The following is a 12,166-nucleotide window of genomic DNA, read 5'->3' on the forward strand; positions in this document are numbered from 1 at the left end:
CTTTGACAAAGTCGGGGTGAGGGGCATGCAAGGATGGCTATTCATATTCAGCTTTCGTTGGGAAGCTAAATGAGAAACTAGGGTCCAGGGTGCACCTGGGGTAGAAGAATTTCCTGATTGGAAAGAGGAGGATCGAGACCCAAAGCTGGAATGCAAGGAAGTCGGGTGCTGGGCACAGTGGCCAGTCCTGAGCCCAGTATCCTCAGGAAGGTGGGTCCCCAGATGGTACAGACACCTGCATATTCAGGGATCAGCCTCCTGAAGACAAAGTGCCTGGACTCTGGATTTGCAGTGCAAGGTACACAAATCATTTCCAACCTGGGCCTCACCAAAGATAAAATGTCAGCTCGGTACCCAGGCAAAGAAACCTAGTTCATGGCACGCAATGTCTGTTTATTTACTTCACAAAGTTCCTGCAAAGAGCTGCACCCTTTTCCATCCTACCGCCTCGGTGTGCAGTGTTGGTCAGACACCCTGCTGAGCTATAAATATCCTCTGAGTCACTTGCACAGTGCCTCTGAAATGGTGTCCCTTCACTTTTGTTGAGGAGGAAACAGAAAATAGTCCTTCCAGATGGCAGCAACAGCAGTTTCTAATATCCTAGTTCTCTCCTCCTGTTTTGAATGGTAACTGCCGGGTTAGGTTTTTGGGTTTTTTTAATTCAAAATTTCCCTCACCAACTAATACTATTAATTAGAACAGAGCTTCAGCTACTCAGACATGTGTGAGATGTCAGACCTGAAAATTTTCTCTAGGAATTTGCAGATTGAGCACTAGCACACAGAGACAACAGTGGCTGCTCCTCCTCTATGTATCTTAAAGTTGGGGGCCTGACACTGTGGTTACTGGCTTAACTCCTGCTGTGATGCCAGCTTCCCATATGAGCACTGGCTGAAGTCCCAGCCGCCCCACTTCGGACCCAGTTCTCTGCTAATGCACCTGGGAAAGCCGTGGAGGATGCCTGGAGAATCCTGGCCCCTGCCATCCACATGGGAGACCCAGATTAAGCTCCTGTGTTAGTCTGGTCCAGCCCAGGCTGTTGCAGCCATTTGAGCAATGAACTAGTGGATGGAAACTTGCTCTCTCTCTCTCTCTTTCTCTCTCTAACTTGATGTTTCAAACAAATTAAGTAATTTCGCACTTCATTTTAAAGTGGAAAAGCCTGACTTGGTAACCACTAACTCTGACATGGAACCACTAAGTTCCTGGGCTTGCCTGCTCGTTTGAGGTGTGTTTGGGGCCGTTTTTTGTTTTGTTTTGTTTTGTTTTGTTTTTTTCTTGTCATTATAGCGAAATTTTGAGGCTGCCCATTTCTCTTTTTAAAGAAAAGAGACTTATTTAGCTCAGTTTCAGAAGCTGAACGTCCAAGATAAGGCACCTGCATTGATTCTGGTGAGGGCTTTACCAGCTAAAGGCATCCTGTGGGAGGGCACTCATGAGCAAGGGACACAGCTAGGCTGGCTTCCACAGTCTCTTCTGAGGCCAGGCCCCCGCCCCGTCCTACAGGGCCCAGCAGCCTCCACTGGGTCCGGAACCTCCTTGTATCCTCAACCTAAAAACCCAACATCCAACACATGAACCCTTGAGGAACTCGTGCGAAACACACCCACTTCATAGCAGGTGGCAAATGAAAAGGAAATGCCAATGGAAGAGAAAGTTAGGAGGAAGACAGAGCTGGCCAGTTTCAAGAATGTCTGGCCCTTGGATTCTCACTTCTCTTCCCCTGTCTGGTTTTCACATAATTTTCAGACTGAGTTTTTCATGAGATGGAGACACGATGACTAGCAGACACGGATGCACATCTTCAGATGCCATTCCCAAAGAAGAGAAAGGATTCTCTGTTCCAGGTCTGGCTTAAAAATCCTCGTGGAGGATGGCGATTGGTCCCCAGGTTCACCCCAGGACCAATTCGTTATGAGAAGAGGCTGAGAAGTGTTGTGAATGCCTCGGGCTGCATTGCACTGCTGAGAGTGGGGGTGGGGGTACGCTCTACACATTTCTTCCTCAGGAACCACTCCCCAGCCCCTCTTCCAAAGGAGCCCTCTGGGGAACATCTCTCTGCCATCTTTGCTGCAGCAATTGTTAGGAAGAGCACCTGCTGGCCCATTCGCAGAATCCTCTCCCAGGAACTCGGGCTGGTACCCAGTTTGGCTTCTTGTTCGTCACACCAAGGAGCTGTTGAGGGAGCTTTGAGTTCACCGTGAGAATGGGAGAACAGGGGAACAGAAAAGCAAGACCGCACGATCTAGAGAAAAGGAGTGGGTTACTCACGAAGGGAAGCAGAGGCTTCTGGGTAGCCAGAGGGATCTACATCCAGGTCCCCCTGACTGCTGGGGTCCAAGTCACATAGCACCCCAAATAGACACAAGACCCCTCAAAGGAGTGTGTATGGATTTCTGGCTGCTTGTGAACCAAAGCACTCAGATGTGGCAGCACAACCTACAAAAACAAAACTAAAACCTCCAGCCGCAACTGGCCCGAGACAGACACAGCCGGTGAGACAGTGCTCGGACCCTTGCCCTGCCCCAGCACGACATCGAGCCAGTCTCTTGGCCTCTCCGTGCATTTCGGTGTTTCCTCATCTGTAAAAAGGCAATCTGCACAGAACACACATCTCAGTGTTGTCAGATTTAAATAAATTACTCCATGTTAGAGCAGAGCTGGGTTCACTGTTATTCACATGGGACAAGGCAGCAGTGCCTGGAGGCAGTGCTTGGGACAGGGCCTGACTGGCAATCCAAATGGGGACAGGATTTGGGGTGTCCAGGCACCCAGAGCCTGGTGTAAGGAGAGGCTCAGCTGTGCGGTGAGGAGCAAGTGTGCGCAGTCTAGCCACGGAAGTCCTCAGCATCTGGGGTGATGGGACTGGGCAGGTGCAGTGGCTTCAGCTCCTTAGCCCTTCCTGACCCCCATCTCACCCACATGAGCTGTGTTTCTGAGAACTTGTGTTAGTCAGCTTTGTGACTATCCTGTGGCTTTCCACAGCAGTTACCAGGTTTATACAGTAGTTAGTTAACACAGTAACCATGTTAAATTTGCTTTATTTTCACTGTTAGTGATACAACAATTTGGGGAAAAGATGAAAGGTATAGAAATAAAGCAAGACTGAGAAAATTTCAAAAGCAGAATGCTTTTCAGAAAGAGCAAAACTGGGCTTGGCACGATGGTTCAATGACTAAATCCTTGCCTTGCAAGTGCAGGATCCCACATGGGCACCGTATCATATCCCAGCCGTGCCACTTCCCATCCAGCTGCCTTCTTGTGGCCTGAAAAGGCAGTAGAGGACAGCTCAAGGTTTCAGGACCTTGCACCCACAGAGATACCTGGAAGAAGTTCCTGACTCCTGGATTTGGATTGGCTCAGCTCCAGGTGTTGCAGCCATTTAGGGAGTGAACCAATGGGTGGAAGATCTGGCTCAACTTTTCCCCATAAATCTGATCTGCCTTTCCAATAAAAATAAATACATATTTTTAAAAACAAACAAATAAAACAGTAAATCTGGGGGCTGGTGCTACGGCACAGCAGTTAAGCCACTTTCTGCAGTGTCCTATGTGGATACCAGTTCAAGTCCTGGCTGTTCCACTTCCATTCCAGCTCCTTGCTAAAGCACCTGGAGAAAACAGCAGAGGATGACTAGGTTGAAGCTTCCACTGGTTTATGTGAGGGCCAAGTGTGTGCTGGGAAGAACCAGGCTGGACTGCAACACCCATTGGTTCCAGTGGAGGACAGGGCTGGAAACAGAACTGACCCAGCAATGGCAACCACCAGCTGATTGGGGAGATGGACTATGCCAGGCCCTGTACTTGCTAGTACATTCAAGAATCTGGTCTAGGAACACCTCAGACAAAGTTTCTTAGGGGATCTCCCCAGTCGAACTGCCGGACTCAGAACTCTAACTAAGAAAAAACAAAGGACAGAACAAGTCAATCAACCACCTCAGCTTTATGTTGGCAGAGAAATACTAGGCAAACGGACACTCTGTGATGGACTATGACAATCAGTGGATTCTTCAACAACCTCATCATGCTTGGAGTGGCGAGATTGGCAGCAATTCATAACTGGTGAACTATCAAAACCACTTGAGCAAGACCCTTGGAGCACGCCCCACATCGGGGACCTGGCGAGGGTGGGAGACTGGGTGGGGCTTCTCCCTTAAAGCCCCACTTTACATCAGATATATGAAGGAAACAATATGGAAATAAGAGTCTCACCCATTTTCTGTAGCCCTTGAGCCTTTTTACCCTAATTAACTATGTAAAGAATGTCAAAAATACAATAAAAAGTGGGAAAAAAAGAAAACAGTGGAGGATGACTCTTGTCCATGGGCCTCTGCTACCCACGTGGAAGACCTGGAAGAAGCTCCTGGCTCCTGACTTCAGATTGGTTCAGCTCTGGCCATTGTGGCCTCTTGGGGGAATGAACCACTAGATGGGAGATCTCTCTCCTTATGTCTCTTCTTGTCTCTTTGTAACACTGCCTTTCAAATGAATAAATAACAAAAAGAATTAAAAATAAATAAACAAAGGAAGAAAGAATGGGAGAAGGAGAAAAACCGAATCAAGCCACCTCGATGGTGTCTCCTAGCTGGCCCTATCTAGTTCATGTTCATTCATGGCTGCCCTGTATTAGAGTAAGCTCCTTGGGTGAGGACTAAGCCTAGATGTTTTGGTTCCCCCTTGGCTTCCCCCAAACTGCTTCCACTCACTGATGCCAGATAAAGGAACTGGGGACGACAGAAAGGGCAAGGAAAACAGCACATGGGAAAGATGTCCGAAGGGCTTGCAATTCCTCCCCGTTGGGCATGCCAGAGGGTCTCACATGCAAGACGGCTGAGGGGAGAACCTCCTGCGAGTCTTTGGCACTGCAGTTGTGGTCGTGCTAAAGCTAGTAGCACTTGGTTTCAGCGACACTCAAATTCCCACATTGCTCTGATGCAGGCCAGGCTGGGCTTTAGTGAAGGACAAATCCCATCCCGACTCGGCATCCCCACTCACTCGCCAGCAAGCACCAGGTGCCGTGACACCTTCTTGGAGATCACCATGTGCCCTGCAGCCATATCCTTTATCCTAGAAAAGGCCAGCCCTTGTCTGGGCAGGCGGAGTTCCCTCTCCTGAACTGACCTGCATTCACATCTGACGAGGGTACAGTCCTTTCAGTAAATTCTGCTTTTCTGTTCATCTTTATTCACATCTCCCAGCTGTATTCTTACACAGAACAAGAACCTGAACTGTGTGTGGATGTGTGTGGCTAGAAGGGGTGGGGCAGTCTCTCCAAGCTCCACCAGGGCTCCCAATCCACCCAGCATGATTTGGCCAGGATGGGCAGGTGTGTTTACCCTTTGTACACACTACGACGAGAACTTCGAGATATTTGACATCCATCTCACAGCCACCCTAGGCAGTCAGAATCCATCTCACAGGTGCTGCCTCCCAGCAGAGCATGCGGATCCTGCAGACACTTGTTATTTGTCAGGAGAAAGCTATTAAGATCCATTATCTGTCACCAGAATATTCAGGCAGCTTTAATCCTTCCTTCTTGCTCTGAGTCACTCCTCATTCACCCATTCCCTCCGGAGCCTGTGAACTCACAGGGGCCTCGCCTGGGCTGCTCATCACCAGGCTGCCCTCCCACTGGGGAGTTTCGAAGGGAATGAATGATGTATCATTTAAAGTGATCATGGATCTTAGTTGAATCAAGCTGCAATATCTGCTGGAAAGGAGACTGGATGAGGGGACGCAGCCAAGAAATAAAGGCATGCATACTACCAGCAAACTGCCGACATTTGAACCCAGGTCTTGCACTTGCTAGCCAGGTATCCTTGTTCAAGCCTCCCTGTGCCACATCTCTAATGGGGAGCATGAGGCCAACGGTACACGGCAGCCGCCTTGCACAACGCATGTTGTGAGAAGCGAATGAGCTGGGTGAGATCTCAGAGGAGCGCAAGGCCTTTGGCGCTGTGGACGCATTCCCACTTAGGGGTCATCCCCCACCCCCCAGCACCCTGCTGAACAAATGCCGTAAACCAAGAAATGCAAGTTCATTCCCAGAACTTACCCTTGCACACCAGTGTGTGTGCATCACATCTTTAGTTAGAACCTGGAAGTGAAACACGCTTTTGGAGAAGTCTCAGGAGACAAGATGGCGCATGCTCTGTCCTTGGGTGGTGATTCCATCCTCCCCACACACACATACACACACACACCTGGATAAACACCCTAATTAGAATCTTGTAGGGCATGCCCATATGAGTGCAGTGCATCTCTAGTCCGTAACACTGAACAAGCCCCACCGTCCTGACCAGGAACCGATGCTGCTTGCTTCCCTCTGGCTACTGGAGCCCTTGGGGCCCTGCAACCATAAGCAAAACCTGGAAGAAGCTTCTGGCTCCTGATGGGCTCAGCTCTGGCCACTGCAGCCACTTGGGGAGTGAGCCAGCGGATAGAAACTCACTTCTTTTCTCTGTGAATCTGCCTCTCAAATATAAATAAGCAAACAAATAAGGAGCAGGAGTTCCAACCGCCCATCCCATCCCAAGTTCTCCACTGCACAGAGCTGCTGAGCAGGTGCGGTCTCTTCCTTAACATCAGTTGCCACTGCATGACCTAAGTTTACATTCGTGCAGAGGCGCTCCACTCCAGGATTCGTGCACACGTCTTGCATTTCTCCCCGGCAAAAACAATCAAATAAAAACTATTTCCAAGGCCAGCGCGAGATTCTGGCTAAAGCAGCCAGACTTCGGAAAGCCATGGTTGTACAGTGACTGAGCACGTGAGGGCAGGTGCCTAAGTGCATTCACACACCCCTTCCGTCCCAACCACCCCAAGCCTGGGAGGCATCCGTCCCCGCCAGCAGAGCCGACAGCCCGCAACGTGGAAGCGGAGCCCGCCGGTTCTGCAGCGGATATGAAGAAACTACAAACGCAGCGCCAGAAACCGGAGGCGGGTCTCCGCGGATTCTTCTCAGACTCTCCTCGCCGGGAGATCCGCGCGCCCAGCACGCCTCCCAGCGGCCGCCAGCCCGCGCGCGCCTGCGCTTCCGGGTTCGCGCGGCGTCCGCCCCCCCGGGCCTGCGTGCGCCCGTGCCGCGTCATCGTGCGTCGCCGGGGGAGGAGGCGGGCCTTCCGGGCGTCGCCCCAACCCTTTCCGTGAGGAGCCGGAAGAGCGGCCCGGCGACCGTGTCCGTGTGCGGCACGCGCGCGGCCTGTGTGTGTGGAGCGTGGAGTGAGTGTGACCGTGTGGAGTGTGAGGGAGCGGAGGGAGCCGTGAGGCCGCCGGCCGTCCGCGCCCGAGCGCCGCCGGCCCAGCGTCCGCCCGCCATGTCGTCGGGGCTCCGTGCCGGTGACTTCCCGCGATGGAAACGCCACATTGCGGAGGAGCTGAGGCGCCGGGACCGGCTGCAGAGGCAGACGTTCGAGGAGATCATCGTGCACTGTGAGCGGCGCGCGGGGGCGCGGGCGGGCGTGGAGGGGTCGGTCCGTGCAGGGCGGCGGTTCTTGGGGTGCGCTGAGGCCGGTCCCCCAGACGGTGAGCCGCCCGGGTGTAACTGGGTCTCGGCCGCCGCACCGTGCAGCGCAGGGGTGCGAGACGGGAGAGGGGTCCTTTCGGGTGCCCCGTCTCCCCCGGCGTGCCGCGCTAGAGGGCACATTTCGGGGATGGGGAGGAACGGCCTCTCGGGTCCCGAGGTCCCGTCTGCCTCCCCCCGGACTCGCGGGGATGTGGGGTTCCGAGGAGCCGTGCTCTTGTTCCCGCTGCTCGGCCCTGCGCGGGGAGCCCCGCGTGCGTGCCAGGGCTTGCACGTGGCTGGCGGAGCCGCGCGTTCCCGACTCCGTCGGAGTCGTGCTTGTGCTGCCTTCCTTGGCGAGCGGACCTCCAGAGCGACCCAGGACCAGGGGCTCGTTCTCTGGGGGAGCTGCCGCGGCGATGGGGCCGCTCCCGGGGCTGCACAGCGACGTGGTAGTGCCGCTGGTGGGATTCGAACTCGCGCTGAACGGCACGGTCGCGTCGGGCTTCCCTGTTGCAGCAGACACGGGGCACTGTGTGCCGGCCGCTCAGGCCTCCACCTGAGGCGCCCTGGGCAGCAGTGCCGGCTGAGAGAGCCGTGCTCCGAAGGCAGCCCTCGCTGACCCCCGCTTGCCGTGCCTGCGACTCCAGGGCGCCTGCGAGCGCCGCGATGGGGCGGGCGGGTGGGCAGCGCCTGCCTGATGAGACTGGCGGGAGGCGGGTGAGGCTGCCAGCCCACTCCTCAGGTCGTGCTGGCGTGGCCCCTCTGGTCCTGAACCCTCACCGGCCCAGAGCCCGCTGCTTCCCTTTCTCCGCCAGCGTCTGAGGCGGAGAGGCCGGGCCCCACCGTCTCCAGCCCCTTGCTCTATGGTCCAGGGACCTGGAGGGGTCACAGGGCACCCAGCTTTGGGGCAGTGTTGGGAAGATTTTGTCGGAGCCCTTCACCTTGGATTAAGTCTTATTTGTCTCTGAATCATCATGTTGAGGGTTGAAACCACTTCAGTCAGTAAGATGAAGAGTATTTCTGGTTTTGCCAGGAAGTGGGAATCTTTTAAATACAGAGAGGAGCAGAGATAGAGAGGAAGATCTTACGTCTGATGGCTTACTCTCCAACTGACTGCAACGGCCAGAGCTGAGCTGATCTGAAGCCAGGAGCTAGGAGCTCTTCCGGGTCTCCCACACGCATGCACGGTCCCAAGGCTTTGGACTGTCCTCGACTGCTTTCCCAGGCCACGAGCAGGGAGTTGGATGGCAAGTGGGGCTGCTGGGATTGGAACAGGTGACCATATCGGATCCTGGTGCGAGGACTTTAACCACTAGGCTATTGCACCGGGCCCAATAGGAATCTTTTAAGAATCATCTGTTGGATCACTTCCCACATGGTCACAGAAACCAGGGCTGGTCCCGTGTGAAACCAGAAAACACCATCTAAGTCTCCCATGTGAGTGACAGGGCCCAAACAAGCCCTTGGGCCATTTTCTTCCTTCCCAGGCATATTAACAGGGAGCTGACTGGCAAGTGGAGCAGCCGGGCACTCGAGCTGATGCCCACGTGGTATGCCTGTGATGCAGACTGCAGCTTGGTGTGGCACGCCGCAACGCCGGCCCGTCCAGACGAGTTTTAACTCAGAACTTGTAGCATTTCTGCTAACCATCCCTGAAGAGCTGTTTGACGAGGTTCCTGTGGTTCATTTTGTTGTGATAGATGCTCTTGGGGCTCAGAATGATCTTCCGGGGTGCAATGCTTTGGCACGCTGGGCAGACTCTCGGGGACCAGCAGGCTGCTAGAGCCAGAGAAGCTATTGCCTGGGGCGCCAGTGTCTCATAAGGGCGCCAGTTCAAGTCCCTGTTAATGCTTTTGGGAAAGCAGCGGAGGCCAGCCACGTACTTGGGGCACTGTAGCCACGTGAGAGACCTGGAGGAAACTCCTGGCTCCTGGCCACTGACAGACCCACCTCTGGCCGTCGGGCCATTTAGGGAATGAACCAGGCTTGGATCTCTGTAACTCTGCCTTTCAAGTAAATCTTGGGAAAGCTAGGGCTCTGCAGCCTTCCCTCATTTTCCCCCAAGCCAGAGGGGATTGCTCATTAAGTCTGTAAAGAAACGTGATGGTGTTGTATTCCCTCCCATTGGAATCTCATCCCACACTCTGTCAGGTCGACCCCTGACAGGCTTCACCCGGGACAGCCCCTGCCGGTGGCCTTGCTTCCTCTCCCGGTGAAGGGCTGGCCAGCCTTCCGCCTGCTGTGCCTGCAGTGCCTGTACACGTTGGTACGATTTTACTGCTCTCCGTTCACATCATGACCGGAGTTTTTGCTGGCCGTGACCTTTTCTGATCGGCAGAAAAGGGGCCACCTGACTGACATCCTAGCCTTTGGTGAATGCCGTCTGTGCTTGTCCTCTGGGTTTGTCAGGCTGCGGAAGAACACATTCTCTCCCTTCCTGTATTCTCTTCTCCCGAGCTGCCCAGAGCAAAGGATCTCAGAATAATCTTGGGTTCTTCCCAATTCAAACCTGTTCATTGTAACTTATGTAGTCTTTTTTCATCATTAAGGAAAAATTAGTTTTTCACTGTTCTTCTGTGTGTTGGCTGCAGCCTTCCTGCCGGCCGCATGCCAGCCACGTGCCCACAGGCTGGGACGGTTCAGCTGTCATCCTCTCTGAAGCCATCTAGGAAGAGGGGCCACCCTTGGCCGTACCTGACTGCTTGGCTGCACTGAATCTGCAATGGCCTTTCATTTGTGCTTACGTTCCTGATGCTCCAATCTGAAGACTTAATCTTGTCACATCTTGGTTCACTTTGTTGATTCTGGTGTTTTGTGGTTCCCAGAGTGGATTAACTTCACACTCATGCAGGGAACAGCTGTGCTTGCAGCTGTGTGTCTGCAGGTTACGGTGGCCGGGCCGCCCAAGCTTAAGACTAGAAGCATCAAGAGGACTGAGCGTGTGTGCGTGATTTCTCTAATGTGATGAATGGCCCCTCATTCTTCGGGGACTAATAAAGCTGAGGCCTTCCTCAGTCACTTTCTGGCTTCTGTGGGGATTTTTCGTTTTGTTTTTGTCTGAAATGTAAGCTGCATGTTACTCATAAATGACTTCTGCCTCTGTTTCTTGACTGCAGACAACAAGTTGCTGGAGAAGTCAGATCTTCACTCAGTGTTGGCCCAGAAGCTTCAGGCTGAGAAGCATGACATCCCCAACAGGCATGAGATAAGGTACCTGAAGAGCCTTGCTTCTTGTTTTGTCTCCATTCCGTTCTCACTTCTCTAATTTAATACGCGCTGTTTCCATGCTCCTTTTAAATGAACAGTGCTAAAGCCAGATAACTAAATTGTGTTTTGAAAGACACGTGCTTGACTAGGAGGCCTGTCGTCAGTGTACTGCGCTCAGCTTTCACAGTCAGGCTCTCTTCTAACCTGCCAGGTTGTCTTCAATAAAAAGAGAAAAGAAAGTAGTAAGATGTATTTATTTGAAACTCAAAGTGATAGAACTTCCATCCACTGGAACCTTCTAGAAGGCTGTACTAGCTGGGGCTGGGCCAGGCTGAAGCCAGGAAGCCTGGAACTTTATTTGATTCTGCCACATCTTGGAAGGAACTCAGGTCCTTAGGCCGTCAGCTGCTGCTCCACAGGCACATCGGCAGGGAGTTGGACCGGGAGAAGAGAAAAAGAGCGGTCAGGGGCTTGAGCTGGGAATGCAAGTGTTCCAAGCTGTGACGCAACCGCATGTGCCGCTTGACTTTTCAGCCCTGTGTGTTCTAAGAGATTAGTGGCTTGTGAAATCTAGTTAGGTTGCAGCAAGCTTTGGTTGTTGTTTGTTTTAATAGGAAGGGTAATCTTTTAAATGTGCATGTCGATGTTTCTTTTGTTTCAAGGGCCATAAGTGGGCTGATATGTTTGCTTGAAAGGCAGGGGAGAAGTAGGCAGGAAAATCTTCCAGTGCCTGTGCTATGCTGGGCCAGATCAAACGTCCACGTCTCATACGTTGGTGGCAGGGACCCAGTCAGTTGCTTGAGCAACACCTCCTGTCCCGTCTTGCTAGCAGGAAGCTGTTATTTGGAGCCAAACTCTGTGTGTGTGTGTGTTTTGTTTATTTTTTGTTGTTGTTTAAGATTTTTTTTATTTGAAAAGCAGTTACAGAGAAGTAAATACAAAAACCTTCTATTTGCTGATTCACTCCCCAGTTGACCACAGTGGCTGAGGCTGGGCCTGTCTGAAGCAGAAGCCAGGGCTTTCTGTGTCTCCCCTGTGAGTGCAGGGGCCCAAGGACTTGGCCCATCCTCTGCTTCTTTCTCAAGCACATTAGCAAGGGGCTGGACAGAAAGTGGAGCAGCTGGGACTTGAGCTGGGATTCTTAACCCTTGTGCCTTGTGCTCTAACATGGGACACAGACATCCCAAGTAGCATTTAAAATAAATACATAAGTGTGTGTGTGTGTGTGTATTTATTTGAAAAATAGAATTACAGAGAAACAGAAAGAGATAGAGATCCCCTGTCCACTGATTTGGTGCCCTAATGAGCTCAGCAGAAGCCAGGAGCCTGGAATTGCATGAGCTACCCCTATTATCAACAGGGCCCACTCACCTGCTTTCCCATGTGCATTAACAAGGAAATGACTTGAACTGGCACCCCTCAGGGATACGTCTTTCTGTGGGCAGAGGCTTAACTT

At 52.6% G+C, this 12,166-nt stretch overlaps 1 protein-coding gene across 5 annotated transcripts in view; it reads left to right on the top strand.

The window, feature by feature from the left end:
• The first annotated feature begins 7,187 nt into the window (after nt 1–7,187).
• The window catches only part of ATG16L1 (autophagy related 16 like 1), a 35,852-nt gene continuing 30,873 nt past the window's right edge, over nt 7,188–12,166 (top strand). For 3 of the 5 annotated variants that reach the window (XM_040972317.1, XM_040972319.1, XM_040972320.1), the window contains exons 1-2: nt 7,189–7,430; nt 10,620–10,713. In XM_040972317.1, coding sequence (XP_040828251.1) covers nt 7,316–7,430; nt 10,620–10,713 — 209 coding nt within the window. In that variant the 5' untranslated portion in view covers nt 7,189–7,315. Of the gene's footprint in view, nt 7,431–10,619; nt 10,714–12,166 lie in introns of all 5 variants that reach the window. The other 2 variants (XM_040972322.1, XM_040972321.1) reach the window with 2 other exon arrangements.

Source organism: Ochotona curzoniae, unplaced genomic scaffold (genome assembly GCF_017591425.1).
Source record: "Ochotona curzoniae isolate NIBS_2020 unplaced genomic scaffold, NIBS_Ocur_1.0 contig_2294, whole genome shotgun sequence".
Classification (NCBI taxonomy): Eukaryota; Metazoa; Chordata; class Mammalia; order Lagomorpha; family Ochotonidae; genus Ochotona; species Ochotona curzoniae.